The 25,003-nt window shown below is 40.6% G+C and overlaps 2 protein-coding genes across 2 annotated transcripts in view; one reads left to right on the forward strand and one right to left on the reverse strand.

The window, feature by feature from the left end:
• The window catches only part of WFDC3 (WAP four-disulfide core domain 3), a 60,110-nt gene that overhangs the window by 1,208 nt on the left and 33,899 nt on the right, over window positions 1-25,003 (reverse strand). The window lies entirely within an intron of this gene.
• On the forward strand, window positions 12,817-15,345 carry SPINT4 (serine peptidase inhibitor, Kunitz type 4). Its single transcript, XM_021921004.2, has 2 exons — window positions 12,817-13,536; window positions 14,993-15,345. The coding sequence occupies exons 1-2, from the start codon at window positions 13,422-13,424 to the stop codon at window positions 15,181-15,183; spliced, it is 306 nt and encodes a 101-aa protein (XP_021776696.1). The 5' UTR covers window positions 12,817-13,421; the 3' UTR covers window positions 15,184-15,345.

A 25,003-nucleotide genomic window follows, 5' to 3' on the forward strand; every position in this document is an offset into this window, starting at 1 on the left:
TTTGAGGACAAAACTTTGTTTAATTCGTCTCTATATACCCAACATTGAGAATAGTTACTGAAATATAGTAGGAGCTCAATAAGTAAGTACCTCTTAATGAGGGGAGAAAGGATAAAATGCTAAAATATTGAGGCAGGAGAATTGTTTGACTCTCAGGAGGATGCAGTGAGCTGAGATCATGCTGCTTCACTCCAGCCTGGATGAAAGAGTAAAACTCTGTCTCAAAAAGGAAAAAAAGAAAGAAAGAAAGAAAAGAAAAGTACTTGAGAAAAATTCAACATTTTTTTCATAGTAAAAACTCTCAACAAATTAGGTATACAAGCCATGTACCTCCATATAATAAAGGACGTATATAACAAGCCCATAGCTAACATCATACTCAATAATGAAAAGCTAAAAGCTTTGCCTCTAAGATCAGGAATAAGACAAGGATGCCCACTCTCACCACTTCTATTCAACAAAATACTTGAAATCCTATCCAGAACAATTAGGCAAGAAAAAGAAATAAAAGGCATCCAAGTATGAAAGGAGAAGGAAACAGAGACAATAGGAAAATTGTCTCTGTTTACAGATGGCATCTTATGTGTATAAAACTCTAAAGACTCAATAACAAAAATATCTGTTGGAACTAATAAACAAATTCAATAAAGGTGCAGGATAAAATAATCAATATACAAAAATTAGTTGAATTTCTCTACACTAACTGTAAACTATCCATAAAAGAAATCAAGAAAAATAATCCCATTTACAATAGCATGAAAAAGAATAAAATAGAAGTAAATATAACCAAAGAGATGAAGGATCTGTACACTAAAAACTACAGAATATTGATAAAAGAAATTATAGATGAGACACAAAAAATGAAAAGATATCCCATGTTCATGTGTTGGAAAAATTAATATTGTTAAAATGTTCATAATGCCCAAATTACTCTACAGATTCAATGCAATATCTATCAAAATTCCAATGATATTTTTCACAGAAATAGAAAAAATAATCCTAAAATTCATGTGAGCTACAAAAGACACTGAATAGCTAAAGAAATTCTGAGCAAAAAGAACAAAGCTGGAAGCATCACACTTCCTGATTTTAAACTATATTGCAAAACTACAGTAATCCAAAAAGTATGGTACTAGCATAAAAAACAGACACATATGGCAATGAAACAGAATACAGAGCCCAGAATTAAACCCATGCAGATATGGTCAACTAACTTCCAGCAAAGGCACCAAGAATATACAACAGGGAAAGGATAATCTCTTCAGTAAATGATATTGGGAAAACTCACACCATACACAAAAATCAATTCAAAATAGATGAAAGACTTAAACATAAGACTTGAAACTGTAAAACTCTTAGAAGAAAACAGGGACAAAGTTCCATTGGTCTGGACAATGATTTTTTAATTTGAAACCAAAAGCACAAGAAACAAAAACACAAATAAACAAGGGGGACTACACTTTCTGCACAGCAAAGGAAACAATCAACAAAATGAGAATGCAACCTATGGAATGGAGAAAATCTTTGTAAAAAATGCATTTGATAACAGTTAATATGCAAAATATATAAGGAACTCCTACAACTCAATAACAAAAAAAAAACACAATTAAAAAATAGTAAAAGGCCCTGAATAGACATTTTTTCAAAGACATGCTAATGGCCAACAAGTCTATGAAAAGATGTTCAACATCATTAATCATTAGGAAAATGCAAATAAAAACCATATGAGCTATCATATCACACTTGCCAGGTGCCTATTATCAAAAAGTCAAAAGATAAGTGTTGGTAAAGATGTGGAGAAAAGGAAACCCTTGCACACCGTTAGTGGGAATTCAAAATGGTGCAGCCACTATGGAAAACAGAGTGAATGTTCCTTTTAAAATTAAAAATAGGCCGGGCGCGGTGGCTCAAGCCTGTAATCCCAGCACTTTGGGAGGCCGAGACGGGCGGATCATGAGGTCAGGAGATCGAGACCATCCTGGCTAACACGGTGAAACCCCGTCTCTACTAAAAAATACAAAAAACTAGCCGGGCAAAGTGGCGGATGCCTGTAGTCCCAGCTACTCGGGAGGCTGAGGCAGGAGAATGGCGTGAACCCGAGAGGAGGAGCTTGCAGTGAGCTGAGATCCGGCCACTGCACTCCAGCCTGGGTGACAGAGCAAGACTTCGTCTCAAAAAAAAAAAATAATAAAAAAAAAATAAAATAAAATAAAAATAAAATTAAAAATAGAACTACCATATGATCCACTGATCCCACTTTTGAATATTTATTCAAAATTATTGAAATTAGGATCTCAAAGAGATATTAGCACTTAGCACTTCTATGTTCATTGCAGCACTAGTCACAACAGCCAAGATGTGAAAACAATCTTATTACATTGACAGATGAAGGCATTTTTTGAAATGTAGTATATGCATACATTGGAATACTATTCAGCCTTTAAAAAAGGAAATTCTGTAACATGTTACAACATAGATGAACCTTGAGGACATTATGCTAAGTGAAAAAAGCCAGTCACAGGAAGATAAATACTTCATGACTCCACTTATAAGAAGAATCTAAAGCAGTAAAATTTATAGAATCAACAGTGAAACAGTGGTTGTCAGGGCCTGGGTGGAGGTGAAATGGGTAATTAGCAGTTAACAGGCATAAAGTTTCAGTCAAGCAAAAGAAATAAGTTCTAGGGATCTAGTATACAACACAGTACCTATAGTCAACAAAAACATACTATACACTTAAAAATATGTTAAAACAGTAGACTTCATGTTAAGTGCTTTTACCACAATAAAATAAAATTTGAAAAAAGAAAGAATAGGGGCTGGGCACAGTGGCTCACGCCTGTAATCCCAGCACTTTGGGAGGCCGAGGCAGGCAGATCATGAGGTCAGGAGTTCAAGACCAACTTGGCCAACATAGTGAAACCCCGTCTCTACTAAAAATACAAAAATTAGCCAGGCATGGTGGCGCACACCTATAATCCCAACTACTCAGGAGGCTGAGGCAGGAAAATTGCTTGAACCCAGGGGGCAGAGGTTGCAGTGAGCCAAGATCATGCCACTGCACTCCAGCCTGGACAACAGAGCGAGACTCCATTTCAAAAAAAAAAAGAAGAAGAAGAAGAAGGAATAGGAAGCCATTAAACAAGTTTACTAAGTAGAAACAATCTCCTAAAACAGAAAACACCAAGTCCACACAATTTTCAGAAAAGTTCAATCAAATAGATCATTTCAATCTTATATGAAATCATCCAGCGACTAGAAATGACTATTCCTGAATTCAGTCTTTGAGGCCAATATAGTCTTAGTGCTCAAACCAAATAAGGAGAGCATGAGAAATGAAAATTACCAGCCAATCTAATTCACAAACGTAGATAGAAAAATCTTATACAGCATATTAGCAAACTAAATTCAGTAGTGTATAAAAAGATTATTTAGTATAAGCAACTTTATCCCAGAAATGCAAGAGTAAAAATGAGAAAAAACTATGAATATAATTCACTGTATAATAATTTAAAAGCCATGTGATAATCCCAACAGATGCAAAACATAGTTTTACAAAATTCAAATTCTGACATTTTACATTTTTAACACACTGGGAATATAAGGGAGTATCCTTAACAAGATAAAGTGTAGGCATTTTTTTTAAAGTAAAACCTACAGTATACATCATTCTTACAGGTGTGAAACTATTAGAAGCATTCCCTTAAAATCTACAAGAAAAAAAGACAGGGATGACCACTACACAGCTTCTATGCCACAATGTACTAAAGATTCTAGCTAGAGCAATGTTAAAAAATAGAAATTTAAAGCATTCATAATTGGAATAGAAGGCACAAAACCATCATTAGTCACAGATGATAACTGCCTATTTTTGTAGAAGGCAAAGAGAACCACATACAAATTATTTAGAAATAACAAGAGAACATAGGAAGGTGACTAGATATAAGATTAATATATGGCTGGGTGCAGTGACTCACGCCTGTAATCCCAGCACTCTGGGAGGCCAAGGCAGGCGGATCACGAGGTCAGGAGATCGAGACCATCCTGGCTAACACGGTGAAACCCCGTCTCTACTAAAAATACAAAACATTAGCCGGGCATGGTGGCGGGTGCCTGTAGTCACAACTACTCGGGAGGCTGAGGCAGGAGAATGGCGTGAACCCGGGAAGCGGAGCTTGCAGTGAGCCGAGATCGCACCACTGCACTCCTACCTCGGCTACAGAGCGAGACTCCGTCTCAAAAAAAAAAAAAAAAACAGATTAATATATAAAATGAATTGCATTTTTGTACACCAGAAAAAAACAGAAAGAAATGTAATGTTTAAAGATACCATTTAAGATGGCCAATTACAGGCAGCTGCAGTCACAGCACTGCCAAGGAAGGAGAGCAGCAAGTGAAGCAACCTTCAACTGAAGTATCCAGGTTCTCACACTGGGACTGACTAAGCAATCAGTTCAACCCATGGAGAGCGAAGAAAAGCAAGGTGGAGTGATGGCCCACCTGGAGCAACATGGAGCCAAAGGAACCCCCATCCCCAAACAAGGGAGGCAGTGAGTGAGTGTGCGACCCTGCCTGGGAAATCACATTCCTCCCACAGATCTTTGCAATCTGCAGATGAGGAGATCCCCTCATGAGCCTTACATGACGAGCTCCTTGGATTCAATACACAGAGCTGTGTGGAGTCTCAGCAGAGCAGCCACTCCGGCACACATAGAGACCCAAGAGTTTTACATACTCTGGCCCCAGGATCCCCAACAAGGGGGCAGATCCATCTGTGCACTCCCCTAGGAAGGAGGCTGAATCCAGGGAGCCAAGCAGCATCATTCTGCAGGCCCCACCTCCACAGCACCTTACAAGTTGGGACCTGCTGGCTTGGAGTTCCAGCCACAGCTGGGTGGGGCCTCCCTGCTGGGAGCCCTCAGTCACCCCAGCCAGGCTTATACGGACAGAATTTTGATCTCTCCCTGGGATGGAGCTCCTAGAGGGAGGGGTGGCCACCATCTCTGCAGTTGAGTTGACTTAGCTGTTCCAGACTGTCAGCTCTGGAGAGTCTAGGTGGTCCAGACAAGGAAGGGTCCCCACCAACACAGCACACCTGCTCTACCAAAAAGTAGCCAGACTGCTTCTGTAAGCAGGTCCCTGATCCCATTTCTCCTGACTGGGTGAGACCTCCCAACAGGGGTCTCCAGACACCTCCTACAGGAGCATTCAGGCCAGCAACAGATCAGTACTCCCCTGGGATGGAGCTTCCAGAGGAGAAGTGGGCTTTGCTGTTTTACAGCCTTCACTGGTGATACCCAGAGTTACAGGAAAAGCCAAGGCAACTAAGGTCTGGAGTGGACCCCCAGAAAGCCGCAGCAGCCCTACAGGTGCTAACAGTCAGTGGCCTGTTAAAAGAAAAACAAACAAACAGAAAACAACAACAACAAAAACCCCACAAAAAAAACCCCACTCAAAGGTCAGCAACCACAGAAAACCTAAGGCAGATAAGCCCACAAATAAGAGAAAAAAAATCAATGCAAAAATGCTGAAAACTCAAAAAGCAAGAATGCCTCTTCTCCTCCAAATGACCACAATACCTTTCTAGCAAGGGCACAGAACTGGGCTGAGGCTGAGAGGACAGAAGTAGGCTTCAGAAGGTGGGTAATAATGAACTTTGCTGAGCTAAAGGAGCATGTTGTAACCCAATGCAAAGAAGCTAGGAATCATGATAAAACAACACAGGAGCTGACAACCAGAGCAGCCAGTTTAGAGAGGAACATAACTGACCTGATGGAACTATAAAATGCAACATGAGAACTTCACAGGGCAATCACAAGTATCAACAGCAGAATAGACCAAGCAGAGGAAAGGATCTCAGAGCCTGAAGACTATCTTTCTGAAATAATAGAGGCAGACAAGAATAGAGAAAAAAAGAATGAAAAGCAATGAATAAAAACTCTGAGAAAAATGGGATTATGTAAAAAGACTGAACCGGCCAGGCACGGTGGCTCACGCCTGTAATCCTAGAAGTTCGGGAGTCCAAGGCGGGTAGATCACCTGAGGTCAGGAGTTCGAGACCAGCCTGGCCAGCATGGCAAAACCCCATCTCTACTAAAAATGCAAAAATTAGCTGGGCATGGTGGCAGGTGCCTGTAGTCCCAGCTACTCAGGAGGCAGAGGCAGGAGAATCGCTTGAACCCAGGGGGCAGAGATTGCAGTGAGCCAAGATTACACCACTTCACCACAGCCTGGGTGTAAGAATGAAACTCCGTCTTGGGGGAAAAAAAAACTGAACCTATGACTGATTGGGGTACCTGAAAGAGATGGAGAGAATGGAATCAAGTTGGAAAACATACTTCAGGATATCATCCAGGAGAACTTCCACAACCTAGCAAGGCAGGCCAACATTCAAATTCAGGAAATGCAGAGAGCCCCACTAAGATACCCCATGAGAAGATCAACCCCAAGAAACATAATAATCAGATTCTCCAAGGTCAAAATGAATAAAAATGTTAAAGGCAGCCAGAGAGAAAGGCCGGGTCACCTTCAAAGGGAAGTCCATCAGACTAACAGTGAACCTTTCAGCAGAAACCCTGCAAGCCAGAAGAGATTGGAGGCCAATACTCAACATTCTTTTTTTTTTTTTTTTTTTTTTTTGAGACTGAGTCTGGCTCTGTCGCCCAGGCTGGAGTGCAGTGGCCGGATCTCAGCTCACTGCAAGCTCCGCCTCCCGGGTTTACGCCATTCTCCTGCCTCAGCCTCCGGAGTAGCTGGGACCACAGGCGCCCGCCACCTCGCCCGGCTAGTTTTTTGTATTTTTTAGTAGAGACGGGGTTTCACCGTGTTAGCCAGGATGGTCTCGATCTCCTGACCTTGTGATCCGCCCGTCTCAGCCTCCCAAAGTGCTGGGATTACAGGCTTGAGCCACCGCGCCCGGCTCAACATTCTTAAAGAAAAGAATTTCCAACCCAGAATTTCATATCTTGCCAAACTAAGCTTCATAAGCAAAGGAGAAATAAGATTCTTTTCAGACAAGCAAATGCTGAGAGAATTCATCACCACCAGGCCTGTCTTGCAAGAGCACCTTGCAAGGAAGGAAGGAAGCACTAAATATAGAAAGGAAAAACCATTACCAGCCACTACAAAAACACACTGTGTACAGAAGTACACAGACCACTGACACTATGAAGCAACCATATAAACAAGTCTGCAAAATAACCAGCTAGCATCATGATGACAGGATCAAATTTACACATAATGCTAACCTTAAATGTGAATGGCTAAATGCCCCCAATTAAAAGACAGAGTGGCAAGCTGGATAAAGAGCCAAGACCCATCAGTATGCTGTCTCACATGCAAAGACACACATGGGTTCAAAATAAAGGGATGGAGGAAAATTTACCAAGCAAATGGAAAACAGGAAAAAGCAGGGGTTGCAATCCTAGTTTCTGAGAAAAGAGACTTTAAACCAACAAAGACTTTAAAAAGACAAAGAAGGGCACTATGTAATGGTAAAGGGTTCAATTCAACAAGAAGAGCTAACTATACTAAATATATATGCACCCAATACAGGACCACCCAGATTCATAAAGCAAGTTCTTAGAGACCTATGAAAAGACTTAGACTCCCACACAATAATAGTGGGAGACTTTAACATCCCACTGACAATGTTAGACAGCTTATCAAGACAGAAAATTAATAAAGATATTCAGGACTTGAACTCAGCTCTGAATCTAGCAGACCTGATACATATCTACAGAATTTTCCACCCAAAAGCAACAGAATATGCATTCTTCTTATCACCACATGGCACTTACTCCAAAATTGATTACATAATCAAAAGTAAATCACTCCTCAACAAATGCAAAAGAACTGAAATCGTAACAGTCTCTCAGACCACAGCACAATCAAATTAGGATTCAAGATTAAGAAATTCACTCAAAACAACACAACTACATGGAAATTGAACAACCTGCTCCTAGGTAAATGATAAGATTAAGGCAGAAATCAAGAAGTTCTTTGAAACTGATGAGAACCAAGCGATAACATACCAGAATCTCTAGGATCTAGCTAAAGCAGTGTTGAGAGGGAAATTTGTAGCATTAAATGCCTACCTCTAAGATCTCAAGTTAACAATCTAACATTACAACTAAAAGAAGCAAAGAACCAAGAGTAAACAAACCCCAAAACTAGAAGAAAACAAGAAATAACCAAAATTAGAGCTGAACTGAAGGAGACAAAGACACAAAAAACCTCTTCAAAAAATGAACAAATCCAGGAGCTGATTTTAGGGAAAAAAAATCAATAAAATTGATACACTGCAAGGTAGACTAATAAAGAAGAAAAGAAAGAAGAATCAAATAAACACAATTAGAAATGATAAGGAAGACATTACCACTGACCCCACAGAAACGCAAACTACCATTAGAGAACACTATAAACACCTCTATGCACATAAAATAGAAAATCCAGAAGAAATTGATAAATTCCTAGACACATACACCCTCCCCAGACTGAACCAGGAAAAAATCGAAATTCTGAATAGAGCAATAATGAGTTCTGAAACTGAGACAGTAATAAATAGCCTAACAACAACAACAACAACAACAACAAAAAGCCCAGGACCAGATAGATTCACAGCTGAATTCTACCAGGGGTAAAAAGAAAAGCTGATACCAGCCAGGCACGGTGGCTCACACCTGTAATCCCAACAGTTTTGGAGGCTGAGGCAGGTCTCTACTAAAAATACAAAAACTAGCCAGGCATGGTGATGTAAGCCTGTAATCCCAGATACTCAGGGGGCTGAGGCAGGAGAATCACTTGAATCTGGGAGGCAGAGGTTGCAGTGAGCCAAAATCACACCACTGCATTCCAGCCTGGGTGACAGAATGAGACTCCATCTCAATAAAAAAAAAAAAAAAAAAAAGGAAAAGGAAAAAAAGAAAAGCTGGTACCATTTCTACTGAAACTATTCCAAAAAACTGAAAAGGAGGGACTCCTCCCTAACTCATTTTATGAAGCCAGCATCATCCTGATACCAAAACCTGGCAGAGATACAACAAAAAAAAAGGAAACTTCAGACCAATAACCCTGATGAACATTGATGCAGAAGTCAATAAAATACTGGCAAACCAAATCCAGCAGCATATCAAAAAGCTTATCCACCGCGATCAAGTTGGCTTCATCCCCAGGATGCAACATTGGTTCAACATACGCAAATCAATAAATGTGATTCATCACATAAATAGAGCTAAAGACAAAAACCACATGATTATCTCAATAAACACAGAAAAGGCCTTCAATAAAATTCAACATCCCTTCATGTTAAAAACGCTCAATGAACTAAATATTGAAGGAACATACCTCAAAATAATAAGGCCATGTATGACAAACCCACAGCCAATATCATACTGAATGGGCAAAAGCTGGAAGCATTCCCCCTTGAAAACCAGCACAAGAAAAAGGATACCCTCTCTCATCACTCCTTATTCAATATAGTATTGGAAGTTCTGGCCGGGGCAATCAGGCAAGAGAAAGAAATAAAGCACATTCAAACAGGAAGACAGGAAGTCAAATTATTTTTGTTTGCAGATGACATAATCCTAGATATAGAAAACCCCATTGTCTTAGCCCAAAAGCATCTTAACCTGATAAACAACTTCAGCAAACTCTCAGGATACAAAATCTGAATGCAAAAATTGCTAGCATTCCCATATATTCCAAAAACAGGCAAGCAGACAGCCAAATCATAAATGAACTCCCATTCACAATTGCCACAAAAAGAATAAAATACCTAGGAATACAGCTAACAAGTAATGGGCTTCTTCAAGGAGAACCACAAACCACTGCTCAAGGAAATCACAGAAGATACAAAAAAAAAATGGAAAAACATTCCATGCTTATGGATAGGAAGAATCAATGTCATGCAAATGGCCATACTACCCAAAGTAATTTATAGATTCAATGCTATTCTCATTAAACTACCATTGACATTCTTCACAGAATTAGAAAATCTATTTTAAAATTCATATGGAACCAAAAAAAAAGAGCCTGAACAGCCAAGACAATCCTAAGCAAAAAGAACAAAGCTAGAGGCATCATGCTAACCAACTTCAAGCAATACTTCAAGGCTACAATAACCAAAACAGCATGGTGCTGGTATGAGAACAGACACATAGAAAAATGGAACAGAATAGAGGGAACTCAGAAATAAGACTGCACATCTACAACCATCTGATCTTCAGCAAACCTGACAAAAACGAGCAATGAGAAAAGGATTCCCTAATTAACAAATGGTGCTGAAAAAATTGGCTAGCCATATGCAGAAAATTGAAACTGGACCCCTTCCTTATACCTCATACAAGAATTAACTCAAAATGGATTAAAGACTTAAATGTAAAACCCAAAGCTATAAAAACCCTAGAAGAAAATCTAGGCAATACCATTCAGGACATAAGCATGGGCGAAGATTTCAGGATGAAAACACCAAAGCAATTGTAACAAAAGCAAAAATTGACAAACGGGATCTAATTAAATTACAGAGCTTCTGCACAGCAAAAGAAACTATCATCAGAGTGAACAGACAACCTACAGAAATGGAGTACATTTTTGCAATCTATCCATCTAACAAAGGTCTAGTATCCTGAGTCTACAAGGAACTTAAACAAATTTATAAGAAAAAACAAACAATCCCATTGAAAAGTGGGCAAAGGACACGAACAGGCACTTCTCAAAAGAAGACATATATGTGGCCAACAAACATATGAAACAAGGCTCAACATCACTGATCATTAGAGAAATGAAAATCAAAACCACAATGAGATACCATCTCATGCCAGTCAGAATGGTGATTATTAAAAAGTTAAAAAAAAAAAAAAAAACCCAGATGCTGGAGAGGTTGCAGAGAAAAAGGAACACTTTTACACTGTTGGTGGGAGTGTAAATTAGTTCAACCATTGTGGAAAACAGTGTGGAGATTCCTCAAAGATCTAGAGGAAGAAATACCACCTAACCCAATAATCCCATTACTGGGTATATACCCAAAGGAATATAAATCATTCTGTTATAAAGACACATGCATGCGTATGTTCATTGCAACACTATTCACAATAGCAAAGACATGGAATCAATCCAAATGCCCATCAGTGATAGACTGGATAAAGAAAATGTTATATATATATATACACACACACATATATATACACACACACACATATAGTATATATAATACTATATATAATATATATACTATATACCATGGAATTCTACGCAGCCATAAAAAGAAATGAGATCATGTCCTTTGTAGGGATATGGATGGAGTCGGAAGCAGTTATCCTCAGCAAACTAACACAGGAGCAGAAAACCAAACACCGCATTTTCTCACTTATAAGTGGTAGCTGAATGATGAGAACACATGGACACACAAGGGGAACAACACACATTGGAGCACATCATGGGGGTGGTAGGGAGAGGGAGAACATCTGGAAGAATACCTGGTGAATGCTGGGCTTAATACCTAGGTGTAGGGATGATCTGTGCAGCAAATCATCATGGCACATGTTTATGTATGTAACAAACCTGCACATGTACCACTGAACTTAAAATAAAAGTTGAAGTTTTTTTTAAAGACAGCATTTACAATAATGTTAAAAATGTAAATAAAATTGTAATACGTGCATTAGAAATATCATAAACTTTTTTTTTTCTTTTGAGACGGAGTCTTGCTCTGTCGCCCAGGTTGGATGGAGTACAGTGGCGCTATCTCGGCTCACTACAAGCTCCGCCTCCCAGGTTCACGCCATTCTCCTGCCTCAGCCTCCAGAGTAGCTGGGATTACAGGTATGCGCCACCATGCCTGACTAATTTTTTTTTGTATTTTCAGTAGAGACGGGGTTTCACCATGTTAGCTAGGAGGGTCTCAATCTCCTGACCTCGTGATCCACCTGCCTCGGCCTCCCAAAGTTCTGGGATTACAGGCATGAGCCACGGCACCAGGCCAAACCTTTCTTTAAAATATTAATGAAGATCTAAATAGATGGAAATATATATATATATAAAAAAGACAATATTATAATGATATGATTCTTTTCAAATTGATCTGTAGATCCAATGCAATTCAAATGAATATCTGAAATAGGTCTTTTGTTTTTGGGTTTTTTTTTTTTTTTGAGTCAGAGTCTTGGTCTGTCACCCAGGCTGGAGTGCAATAGCACAGTCTCAGCTCACTATAACCTCTGCCTCCCGTTTCAAGCAATTCTCATGCGTCAGCCTCCCAAGGAGCTGAGATTACAGGAACTCGCCACCATAACCAGCTAACTTTTGTATTTTTAGTAGAGACAGGGTTTTGCCATGTTGACCAGGCTGGTCTCCAACTCCTGGCCTCATGTGATCCACCCACCTCAGCCTCCCAAAGTGCTGGGATTACATGCATGAGCCACTGTACCTGGCCCAAAACAGGTCTTTTGAATAACTTGACAAACTAACTAAAATTTATATGAAAATACAAAATCCTAAGATAAACAAAGTTCAAGAGATTAAGTGTGGCTTTGGAGTGGGGGTATACAGTGGAGTGAAATAAAGAGCTCAGAAGCAATCCCACGTAATTAAGCAAAATTATTTTGCAGTTGAATAGAAGAGGAACTCGTTAATAAACGGGTCTGGGACCACTGAAAAATGAAAAAGGATCCTTATGTTATACCTTTACCAAAAAATCAACATCAGGTGGTTTTAGGGTGTAAATGTAAGCCAAAATTTCAAAACTCTTAGGAGAAAACAGATCCAAGATGTCCTCATGTTCCTAGATAGCATAGTGTAGTGTAACTAAGAACAAAAACTCTGAAGCCAAATTCAAATCTTGTCTCTACCGCATAATAAATGAGTGACCTTGTACATGTAACCTAATCTCTGTTTCCATTTCATCTATAAATGATGGTAATAATTGTACCTACTTCATAGGGTATATTAAGTATATATAAATTACTTAAAAATAGCACCTGGAATTAAGTAGTACTCTAGGTTATAACCAACCCTATTACTATTATTATAGTGCTTACTGCACTGTTTCTCTTGTGCCATGATTAGTTTCTTCTGTGCATAAAAGGCCAAAAAGAGAAAGGACGAAGGCCAAAAAGAGAAAAGAAGAAATCCTTTTTTAATTCCTTGCTCTGATGATTCTACCCTTCATGATTAAATATATGCAGAAGCTCTGATCCTTAAGTTTCTATTGCTTCTAGATGAACATGGGACTCGCTATCAAAGGTCTAATCAGTTTGGGGCCTTCAGCTTCATGGCTGGGTACCCAAGCACTCACTGTTCAACTCAACACCTAGTAATGTCCAGTCCTGGCCCTTGGGGTAGGTGGGCTCAGCCGTCTCAAGTATCAAGCCCAAAATATAACATCAGGTGATACCACAACTATCCTGCCTGCTGCTTGCTGCACCATGAAGTCTGCCAAGCTGGGATTTCTTCTAAGGTTCTTCATCTTCTGCTCATTGAATACCCTGTTATTGGGTGGTGTTAATAAAATTGCTGAGAAGATATGTGGAGACCTCAAAGGTATGAAGCTAAGGCAGAAAATAAATCCAAAGGTCAATTATGAGTGAGGGAGAAGGTATTGGGAGAAAATTGTGTTATCTAGGTAGTCCAGGAAGGTCTTCCTTTCATGGCAATACCCATAGACACTTAGTCCCTTGACTCAATACCCATAGACACTTAACCCTTTGACTCAATACCCGTAGACACTTAATCCCTTGGCTCAGGGCATTACTTACACTAGGGGTCCTTTGGATGTTTGATGAGAAAAAACAGAAATGACACAAAGTCCTTTCCAGTCTTTTACAGGAGGTCCAAAGGACTGGAAGGATTTTGAATCAGAGGTTTTGTGACAAATTTCAAAGATCCCAGACCATTGAAGAGTATGTATTGGGATGAGAGAGAAAGGGGGTGGGAGACAGAGCATATTAAGACATTTTCAGTATCTGGGCTATGGACATATCCAGAACTCTCGGACAGATGATTCCTGTTCAGAGGAGCTCACAATGTAAATGTGAGAGGCAATGAGACTTTCTTCTGCAGTGTGTGCAGGCTCAGCGCTTCCAGGGGATAAGAAAGTAGCACAGTTTATACCATAAGTCAGACATTCCAAGTTCTGGTCCTGTTCACTTAGCAGATGTGTGCCCTTGGACAAGTTACTCAACCACTTATTCTCTTAGTCTCAGTTTCCCCGTGTGTAAAATGAAGACCAGAAAAGTGCCTGCTGCAGAGGGTATTTGTGAGTATGAAATAAGATTATGCATATAACTTTACCAGAGAGTAAATTCCAGGCTGGCTGCTTGAGTAAGGTGGGTAACAATTGCTGGATTGTCAATGCAACCATGATTGTGGCTGTTCCAACCACTTACTACCCAACTCTTAACAATAAAACCAGAGGGTTTGCCTCTGGGAAGGCAAGAAAGGAGAAGATGACGGGGTATGAGAATGAAAGAGCATCACCCCAAGGTTATGCATTTTAGCATTTTAGTATGCATCCTGCTTTGAGGATAGCAGCAGGCACAGTTACCTAAATTTTGAAGTATAGGTAGTGTAGTGAATGTATGAAAACTGGGGAGGAGGCACTCTGAATTGCATGTCCAATGTGGGCAATTAAAAGGAAAGGAAGATGATGTGGGGAAGCAGGAGGATACCGTACTTTAATAAACTGTAAGATATGAAATGTAGGGAACCTCATCGCCCTGCACAAGCTAGTGGTGGAACCTCCTTTTTCACTGATCACTACTTCTCCTTTTCCAATACGCTGCTCACGACAACAACCTGAAATTGTAACCAATTTGCATTGTGCAAGGGCAACTTTTCCAAGTAACTAATTCCAAAAGAAAACCAGATGTCTTTCAGAGTCCTTGAATATGAGAATAGTTCCAGGCTAAAGGTAGGAATTTTTAAGGGCCCATAAAGACAAGTTCTCCTGCTGGGTCCTAACCAATTCCCGCTAACTCAATGGGAACCTCTCATGCAGATCCCTGCAAATTGGACATGAATGTTGGAAGCTGCTATGAAGTTCACTTTAGATATTTCTACAACAGAACCTCCAAAAGATGTGAATCTTTTGTCTTCTCTGGCTGTGATGGCAACCTTAACAACTTCAAGCTTAAATTAGAATGTGATGTAACCTGTGTTACAAAATACAAACCACCGGAAGGAATCTAATCCTGTCCTTGGTCCTTGGGGTGAGTAAAAGAAGAGGTTTTGACATCCTAAGATAGGGAAAATTGATCAGGGGCTAACCTTGCTTGGAGTGGGAAGAGGGAGGATTGCTCTAATAAAAAGTTTTAAAAGGCCGGGCATGGTGGCTCATGCCTGTAATCCCAGCACTTTGGGAGGCCGAGGTAGGCAGATCACCTGAGGTTGGGAGATCGAGACCAGCCTCACCAACATGGAGAAATCCCATCTCTACTAAAAATACAAAATTAGCCAGGCATGGTGGTGCATGTCTGTAATCCCAGCTACTCGGGAGGCTGAGGCAGGAGAATCGCTTGAACCCGGGAGGCGGAGGTTGTGGTGAGCCGAGATCGCACCATCCATTGCGCTCCAGCCTGGGCAAAAAGAGCAGAACTCCATCTTAAAAAAAAAAAAAAAAAAAAAACCGCATTTGGGTGGGCTGTCAGGATCATTTGCTCGTTTTGCAGTTAGGAAATCAAATGTCCAGAGAGAAAATAATAGCCACCATCTATTGGACAATTACTGTGTGTCAGGCACTGCACTAAGCAATTAACATATATTGATATAATTTAAAATTATATCAAGGTAGACATATGTCATTATTTTTATGTGACAGATGAAGAAACCAAGTACGGTACAAATAACCAAGCATCTCGAGGTCACATTATGAAATGGCATAGCAAGGTTTCTAACCAGAGCTGATGGTCACAATGGTCTTGACCATCTTACATGGACAAGGTCACCCAAACCAAATTCTTGCACTCTCATACGTTTGAACTCTCCATAGCAACTTGCTGCTTTATACAACTAAGCTCCCAGCCCATGCTTGACTATTTCCCCATCATTGGAAATAGAAGGTCAATGGTGCCTAACAGGGCTGTGGTTTGGCTAATTCCCAGGAGAACTGGCTGGAGAGTGGCCTTGGGAGTAACTAGAAAGCAGAAATGTTGTTTTGTTTATTTTATATTCCTAGTGGATCTTTGCAGTGCCTGGCACATACTAAGCGATGATTAAGTGTTAAGTGAATGAAAAAGTGAAAGATTAATCAATAAAATAAGGGAAACATTGAGATAGAAGGCATCCTCTGTGCTTTCCCTAGGATAAAAAAATGACCTACATTAATCCAGGGAGATCTTCCAAAACCTGTAACACCGATTTGGGTTTTTCTTTCCTTTGCTTAAACAGGAGATGAGAGGACGTGAACTCAGGAAGTTGTCTGCTGCACCATCCGAAATACAGACACAAGAAAATTCAGACCAATTTTGAAATCTTTGTAATATTTCCATAATACTTTAAGCTTCCACCTGTTTGCTATTTTCCTGACCCTAGTTTTGTCTTTCCTGGAAATTAACTGTATGACCATTAGAATGAAAGAGTCTTTGTGTCAGCCCTGGCTCTCTTAATTTCTCTCCACTTGTCTTATCTAGATTTGCAGAGCTGAAATGTCAACTGGTCCCATCCATTGATTTCCCCCTCACTCCTGAGCCATCCCTCACATATGCACACTTAGCTTACTTTATCCTAAACTGTTTCAGGTTTGACAAGCCCAATCTGTACAGGTTTGCATGACCTCCCCTGTCAAATTGAACTGGTTAGTGGGACGAAAGTACCAAACCTGTACTCCCTTCTGATCTTGAAATCAAACCTAGCAGTGAACTGCACACTTATGTGAAATGTCCCTGTACTCATAACAAATTTTTCTTTGTCATGTTTCCTGATTCAAGTCCCTCAATTAGTTTAATTACCTCCCAACCTGGTCCCTGTTTAGGAGTAATTATATGGACCTCTGTCATTGCTATTTGACTTGATTATTGTCAGTCCTTCTGGAAGAGAATCCTCAACTTCAGTCCAGTGACTGTGTTTCAGCTACCAAAAAATGATTATCCAAACACAGGTTCCCAAATCTTCTGCATATAATGCTACAGGGTTTGGCATGGCCATGATCAGCCTAGCTGTAAGATTTACAGGTTGACCACTTCACCTCTGAATTTTTTCATCCAAACTGAACCTGCACTGAAGTAGGAAAACCTATCCTGCCACCTGTTATTGCCCTCTGCACACCTACCATGTCCATCTTATAGACAAAGCCAATCTCTCACCTGTGAATCACAGCCTGGAACAGTGGTAGCTAGGGCCAACATTGTAAACCAGCGAGACCATAACTAGACACACAAGCCTGATCTCTGCTCCATCTTAAGACTAGGAAGATCAATATCCTAAATTAAGAAGTTTTTCTGCAAAAATTTTGGTAACTACAAGATCATAGGCTCGACCAAACAGGGTTTACTCTGAGCAGGTAAAGTGCTAATAACCCAGTTGATTCTAGTGTATTTCAACTTCAATGAAGATCCTAAAATTACAGATCATTCTTGAGCCCCAGACAGCTGCAAGACCGTAAAATAATAGAGATGAGACTAATCCAATTAGTCCACATACATACAAGTTCTGAGATTTTCCTGTTATGAATCATGAAACTGGGTGTCCCAGAACCAGACAGTCTTTCAGGAACAACATAGCATATTTCGGGAGCCTGTTTGCTTCCTACTTCAGCCAACTCCTTGAAAAGTCAGAGAAGTAAACAGGGGTGTACAGATATGAATAAAGTCAAGACTAAGCATCCTCTGAGGAAAGAAGGCAATTGTATCCTGGTGAGAAAAGGAAATAGATGCCTGTACAGATTGCTGAGCATCAAAAGTGAGAAAATATGTTGAGTTAGAGCTTTTCAGGCTTTTGAGTTGTGTTGTTCTTCCCGCTACAAAGATCTGGATCAGTCATTGCCTGCTCTCTTGCCAAATCACTAACAGCCACAAAATACCACAGAGGTGTTTGAGATCACATCATGGTCGTTCCAGAGTCCAGCTAGAGAAGTATAAAAGCATAAAAGAAGTGGGAAGTATAAAAACAGGTGCAACTGACCTAGCCAGACACAGAGTTTACTGTTTTCTCTTTCTCCTATACACACTAAGGGGATTTAGTGTATATAGGAGTGTGACTTAGTGTATATAGGAGTGTGACTAAAACTAAGAGGAAGAAAGGTTCACAGAAAATACATCTAGGACAGAAGTGTAGATATTTTCTCTGGTTGGAGGTGGGGGGAGGAAGATAGAGAAATAATGTCATTTAGGAAGAAGCAAATGGAGTAAGGAAGCCCAGGCTGTATCACTGTAAAGTCTCTTCTCTGGAATTATCTAATACCACCACCACCACCCCCATTGAATCCACCAAGAGCAGCACAAGTTAAAAGAACTGGGCTGGCCGGGCGCGGTGGCTCAAGCCTGTAATCCCAGCACTTTGGGAGGCCGAGACAGGCGGATCACGAGGTCAGGAGATCGAGACCATCCTGGCTAACACGGTGAAACCCCGTCTCTACTAAAAAGTACAAAAAACTAGCCTGGCAAGGTGGCGGGCACCTGTAGTCCCAGCTACTGGGGAGGCTGAGGCAGGAGAATGGCATAAACCCAGGAGGCAGAGGTTGCAGTGAGCTGAGATCCGGCCACTGCACTCCAGCTTGGGCGACAGAGCGAGACTCCATCTCAAAAAAAAAAAAAAAAAAAAGAACTGGGCTTTGGGGAGCTAAACTATTAAAGTGCAAAAGCATAAGAAGGAGGACAGGCTCGGTGGTTCAAGCCTGGATTCCTAGCACAAACCACTGCTCAAGGAAATCAGACAGGACACAAAAAATGGACAAACATTCCATGCTCATGAATGGAAAGAATCAATATTGTGAAAATGGCCATATTGCCCAGAGTAATTTATAGATTCAATGCTATTCCCATTAAACTACTATTGATGTTCTTCATAAAATTAGAAAAAAAACTATTTTAAAATTCATATGGAACCAAAGAAGAGTCCGAATAGCCAAAGAAATCCTATGCAAAAAGAACAAAGCTGGAGGCATCATGTTACCAGACTTCAAACTATACTACAAGGGTACAATAACCAAAACAGCATGGCACTGGTATAAGAACAGACACATAGAACAATGGAACAGAATAGAGAAATCAGAAATAAGACCACATAACTACAACCATCTGATCTTTGACAAACCTGACAAAAAAAAAGCAATGAGAGAAGGATTCCCTATTTAATAAATGGTGCTGGGAGAATTGGCTACCCATATGCAGACAATTGACACTGGACTCTTTCCCTACACGTCATACAAGAATTAACTCAAGATGTATTAAAGACTTAAATGTAAAACCCAAAACTATAAAAACCCTAGAAGAAAATCTAGGCAATACCATTCAGGACATAGCCATGGGCAAAGATTTCATGGTGAAATTGCCAAAAGCAATTGCAACCAAAAAAAAATACAAAATACAAAATTAAAAAAAAAAAAAAGCAATTGCAACAAAAGCAAAAATTGACAAATGAGATCTAATTAAACTAAAAAGCTTCTGCACAGCAAAAGAAATTATCATCAGACTGAACAGGCAACTTACAAATATGGAGTACATTTTTGCAATCTATCCATCTGACAAAGGTCTAATATCAGGAATCTACAAAGAACTTAAACAAACTTACAAGAAAAGAACAAACAATCCCATTAAAAAGTGGGCAAAGGGCCGGGCGCGGTGGCTCAAGCCTGTAATCCCAGCACTTTGGGAGGCCGAGACGGGCGGATCACGAGGTCAGGAGATCGAGACCATCCTGGCTAACACGGTGAAACCCCGTCTCTACTAAAAATACAAGAAAATTAGCCGGGCGAGGTGGTGGGCGCCTGTAGTCCCAGCTACTTGGGAGGCTGAGGCAGGAGAATGGCGTGAACCCGGGGGGGCGGAGCTTGCAGTGAGCCGAGATCGCGCCACTGCACTCCAGCCTGGGGCACAGAGCAAGACTCCGTCTCAAAAAAAAAAAAAAAAAAGTGGGCAAAGGACATGAACAGACACTTCTCAAAAGAAGATATATATGCAGCCAACAAACATATGTAAAAAAGCTCAACATCACCGATCATTAGAGAAATACAAATCAAAACCACAGTGAGGGCCGGGCGTGGTGGCTCAAGCCTGTAATCCCAGCACTTTGGGAGGCCGAGACGGGCGGATCACGAGGTCAGGAGATCGAGACCATCCTGGCTGACATGGTGAAACCCCGTCTCTACTAAAAAAATACAAAAAACTAGCCGGGCGAGGTGGCGGGCGCCTGTAGTCCCAGCTACTCGGGAGGCTGAGGCAGGAGAATGGCGTGAACCCGGGAAGAGGAGCTTGCAGTGAGCTGAGATCCGGCCACTGCACTCCAGCCTGGGCGACAGGGCGAGACTCGGTCTGGAAAAAAAAAAAAAAAAAAAAAAAAAAAAAAAACCACAGTGAGATACCATCTCATGCTAGTCGGAATGGTGATGCTGAAGAGGTTGCAGAGAAATAAGAACGCTTTTACACTGTTGGTGGGAATTCAATTAGCTCAACCATTGTGGAAGGCGGTGGCTCACGCCTGTAATCCCAGCACTTTGGGAGACCAAGGTGGGCGGATCAGCTGAGATCAGGAGTTCAAGACCAGCCTGGCCAACATGGTGAAACCCCATCTCTACTAAAAATACAAAAAAAAAATTAGCCAGTCGTGGTGGTGTGTGCTTGTAATCCTAGCTACTTGGGAGGCTGAGGCAGGAGAATTGCTTGAACACAGGCAGCAGAGGTTGAAGTGAGCCAAGATAGCACCATTGCACTCCAGCCTTGGCAACAGAGTGAGACTCTGTCTCAAAAAAAAAAAAAAAAAAATATATATATATATATATATACACACACACACACACACACACACACATACATATATGATTGATATTTAAATTTGTAGACTTTGAGTAAAAGAGATTACCCTTCATGATGCAGGTGGGCCTCATCCAATCAGTTGAAAGCCTTAAGAGGAAACAGACTGAGGTCCCACAGAGGAAGGAGGCATTCTGACTCCAGACTGCCTTTGAACTCAAAACTGCAACATCACTTCTTTCCTGAATCTCCAGCCTGCGAGCATGCCCTGCAAATTTCAGATTTGTCCATCCCTACAATCACACAAGCCAATTCTCTAACATTGGTTTTGTTTCATTGGTTCTGTTCCTCTGGAGTACCCTAATACATAGACTTTAAGACAAAAATTATAACTAGAAGTACATTTTAAAAAAAGAAAAGACAGATTTATTCAGCACATGGTCAGACATTTAGCAATCAACAGCACAGGTGCAACAAAAAAAAAAATCTACATTAAAACCCTTTGTTGGAATGCTTTATACTTTCCACAGAACAGAAACTAAAAAAAATGTTATTCAATTAGTCACAAATACAGTCCTCGAGTTTTTTGCCCATACACATGAATATTTGTCTAAAGCATGTCTTCTTTGTAGCAGCTAGGCCCTGCCACCACTGTGCTTGGCTACATTCACAGATCTGTTGTAACCTGTGGCTTCCCTGTCACTTCTCTGGCTCTCCTCTCCTACTAAGCTTTGTTTCCTAGAAGTAATTAAAATCTTCTGCCACGGCCATAGCTACTACTGCTACTGGAACCTCCATGGCCACCTTGGTTTTGTGGTTTGGCAAAGTATTGGCCTCCACCACCACAGGGGTCAGAGCTTCTGCCTCCAAAGTTGCCTCCCTTCATGAATCCAAAATTTGAAGACTGATTGTTGTAATTGCCAAAATCATTGTAGCTTCCACTACCTCCAAAATTGCTTCCGTCATTACCAAATCCATTATAGCCATCCCCATTGCCACCATATCCACCACCACCATGCCTGCCACCAAAGCCACCACAACCACTGAAGTTTCCTCCATGACCAAAGTTGTCATTCCCACTAAAGCCACCTCCAAGACCACCACCAAAGTTTCCAGAACCACTTCAAACTCTTTGGCTAGATGAAGCACTACCCATCTCTTGCTTCAACTGGGCTTTCCTAACTTCACAGTTGTGGCTATTCACAGTATTGTAATTTTTTTTTTTTTTTTTTTTTTTTTTTTTTTTTTTTTTTTGAGATGGAGTCTCACTCTGTCACCTAGGCCGGAGTACAGTGGCCAGCCTCCGTCTCCCAGGTTCCAACGATTCTCCTGCCTCAGCCTCCCAAGTAGCCAGGATTACAGGCACACACCACCATGCCCAGCTAATTTTTGTATTTTTAGTAGAGACAGGGTTTCACCATGTTGGCCAGGTGGGTCTTGAACTCCTGGCCTCAAGTGATCTGCCTGCCTCCACCTCCCAAGGTGCTGGGATTACAGGTGTGAGCCACGGCACCCAGTGAAGCGTGTTTTTAAGAAAAGGGCAAACAATTCTCAAAGAGGCCCCTAATATCTAAAATCAGTTTAGAATCCCTGCCCTAGGTGAATACAGGAAACATTGTCAAAACTAAAAGGAAACTTGTAGGGCATCTTAATCAATCAGCCAAGATGGGTACCAAGGCCCAAAGCCAGGTAGAGGCTTGTGCAAGGTCACAAGCAGAGGTGCAGTTTGAAGCTAGTAAACTAGTGCTGGACAGACCAAGGCCTAGCAAGTTGGCTACGGAGCCTTAGCAGATTCCTGTCCTCACACTGAGCCAGGAGGGGTCGCTGCCCAGGGATACCTACAGCCGTACTCGAGCTGGACAAGGCGCATGCTCTTGGTGGAAGCAAACACATCCAGAAATTAAAATGATTGTAAAGGAATCCTGGGAATATCTGTATGCTAAAAAATTAGATAACTTAGATGAAATGAACAAATTCTTAAAAAGACAACAACTACCAAAACTGACTTAAAATAAATGGGAAATGTGAATAGATCTATAAAGAGTAGACACCAAATCACTAATCAAAAAATATTCCACAAAGGAAAGCCCAAGCTCAGATGATTTCAATGGAGAACTCTACTAAACTTTTAGAGAATTAACTCTAATAATTTACAAACTCTTCCAAAATATAGAAGAGGATGGAATACTTTCCAACTCATTCTGTGAGGCCAGTACTACAGACAAAGATATCATAAAAAAAGAAAACTACAGACCAATAGTCCCTATGAATATTGGCACAAAAATTCTCAAAAACTATTAGTAAAAAGATTCAGCCACATATAAAAAAAAGATTACACACCATAATCAAATCCAATGGAATTTGTCCCAAGAATGCAAGGTTATTCAAGCATGCAGAAACCAATGTAATATACCACTTTAACACAGCAAAGGACATAACCAACATAATCAACTCAATAGACCCAGAAAAAAAAATTGACAAAAATCTGTCACCCTTTTATGATAAAAACACTCCTCAAATTAAGAATAGAAGGGAACTTCCTCAACCTAAAAAAGCACATTTATGAAAAACCCAGAGATAACATCAAACTTAATGGGAGAAATTTAAAAGTTTTCCTTTAAGATCAGGAGCAAGACTATTTCCTGGTAAATTTTTTCTCTCCTCTATGTTTGAGTTCTATCCATTTCACATTTCTATTACTGAACGTGTTTATTTCTTCTATGTTTTTTCCAGCCATTCTTGGCAGTTTTGTCTATTTTAATGATATTTTTAAAGTACAGACTTTTAGTTTTATTTGGCAATTTTAGGGTTTCTTTTTTTCTAATTCACTAATTTCAACTACTTTCTTCAATTATCCTCTGTCTACTTTCCCTTTACTTACTTTGCTGTTTTGTTCCAGTTTCTTAGGTTCAAGCCTTAGTTAATTTGCTTTCAGGTATTCACATGTATATATTAAAGCATTGGTAAGAATTTATTTACAACTGTTCATTATAGAGATGTTGATGTCCTGAGCGATAAGTGGTCATGATCCCTAGATGTGGAGGAAAGAAGGCGGGAAGGCTGAGGTTAATCAGTAGGGCTCTGACAAGGCATGGTCTTTCAAGCTGCATGGCTGGGTACCCAAGAACTTACTGTCCTGCTCACAAGGCTGATTCTGGATGCACCAGAACCCTGCCCAGGCTTAAGCCCTGGGAAGATAAAAATCAGAGATATGAATTCAACTTCTCACATGAGAAGGAGAGCCAACCCTTCAGATATAATTTCAGCCAAGTCCAGGATTCTTCTATCTGCTGTCTGCAACACCATGAAGCCTGAATGGGCTCACTTTTCTCTATGGCTCCTCATCTTGTCCATGCTTCTCCACACACCTTCAGGGGACATATTTCCTCTACAACTCAGAAAACAGTTATGTGAAAGTGGACATCTTGGAGGTAAAGAAAAACAGAAAGGGCAGACCAGTGTGACACTGTGAAGGAGAGGGAGGTCTGGGCAGCCTGGGTGATGTTGCTGCCAGTAATTAGAATCAAGTCCCCTTTTTATCTCAAACCATATGGCTCTAGGACATCTGATTCAGAGAATTACATTGAGTTTCCTCTATGGAGTGGAGAAGGAGGAAGACAGAAGGTAGAATCAACTTAAGTTTTATCCATGAGATTTCAGTATAAGAGTAGGGGTTATGAAAATGGGATTGATTTCAGAGGAGTCCAAGAAATTCCTTTGTTGGGGTGTGTGTCTGTGCATTAGATGAGTTTTAAGTCTATTCAACACATATGTGTAGAACCACTACGTTGTATTCCACTGATACAGATATGCAGAGGCCATCATTCTCCCATATATGTACAGAGCACTCCCACCCTACTTATTTAAATTAATTTGTTCTTCATTCAAATTCATATGAGCATCTATGAAACACTCAAGGCGAAAGGGGCAGTTCCCAATCATGGATGAGAATTGCAATTGGGTGGCCAGGCGCAGTGGCTCACCCTTGTAATCCCAGCACTTTGGGAGGCCAAGGCAGGTGGATCACCTGAGGTCAGGAGTTCGAGAACAGCCTGGCCAACGTGGCGAAACCGCGTGGGTACTAAAAATACAAAAATTAGCAAGGC

This window comes from Papio anubis, chromosome 16, assembly GCF_008728515.1.
Source record: "Papio anubis isolate 15944 chromosome 16, Panubis1.0, whole genome shotgun sequence".
Lineage (NCBI taxonomy): Eukaryota > Metazoa > Chordata > Mammalia > Primates > Cercopithecidae > Papio > Papio anubis.

Coding starts and splice junctions, on each gene's coding strand:
- SPINT4 (XM_021921004.2), top strand. CDS start 13,422: ATGAAGTCTGCCAAGCTGGGATTTCTTCTAAGGTTCTTCATCTTCTGC. Junction 13,537..14,992: donor GATATGTGGAGACCTCAAAG/GTATGAAGCTAA, acceptor CCTCTCATGCAG/ATCCCTGCAAATTGGACATG.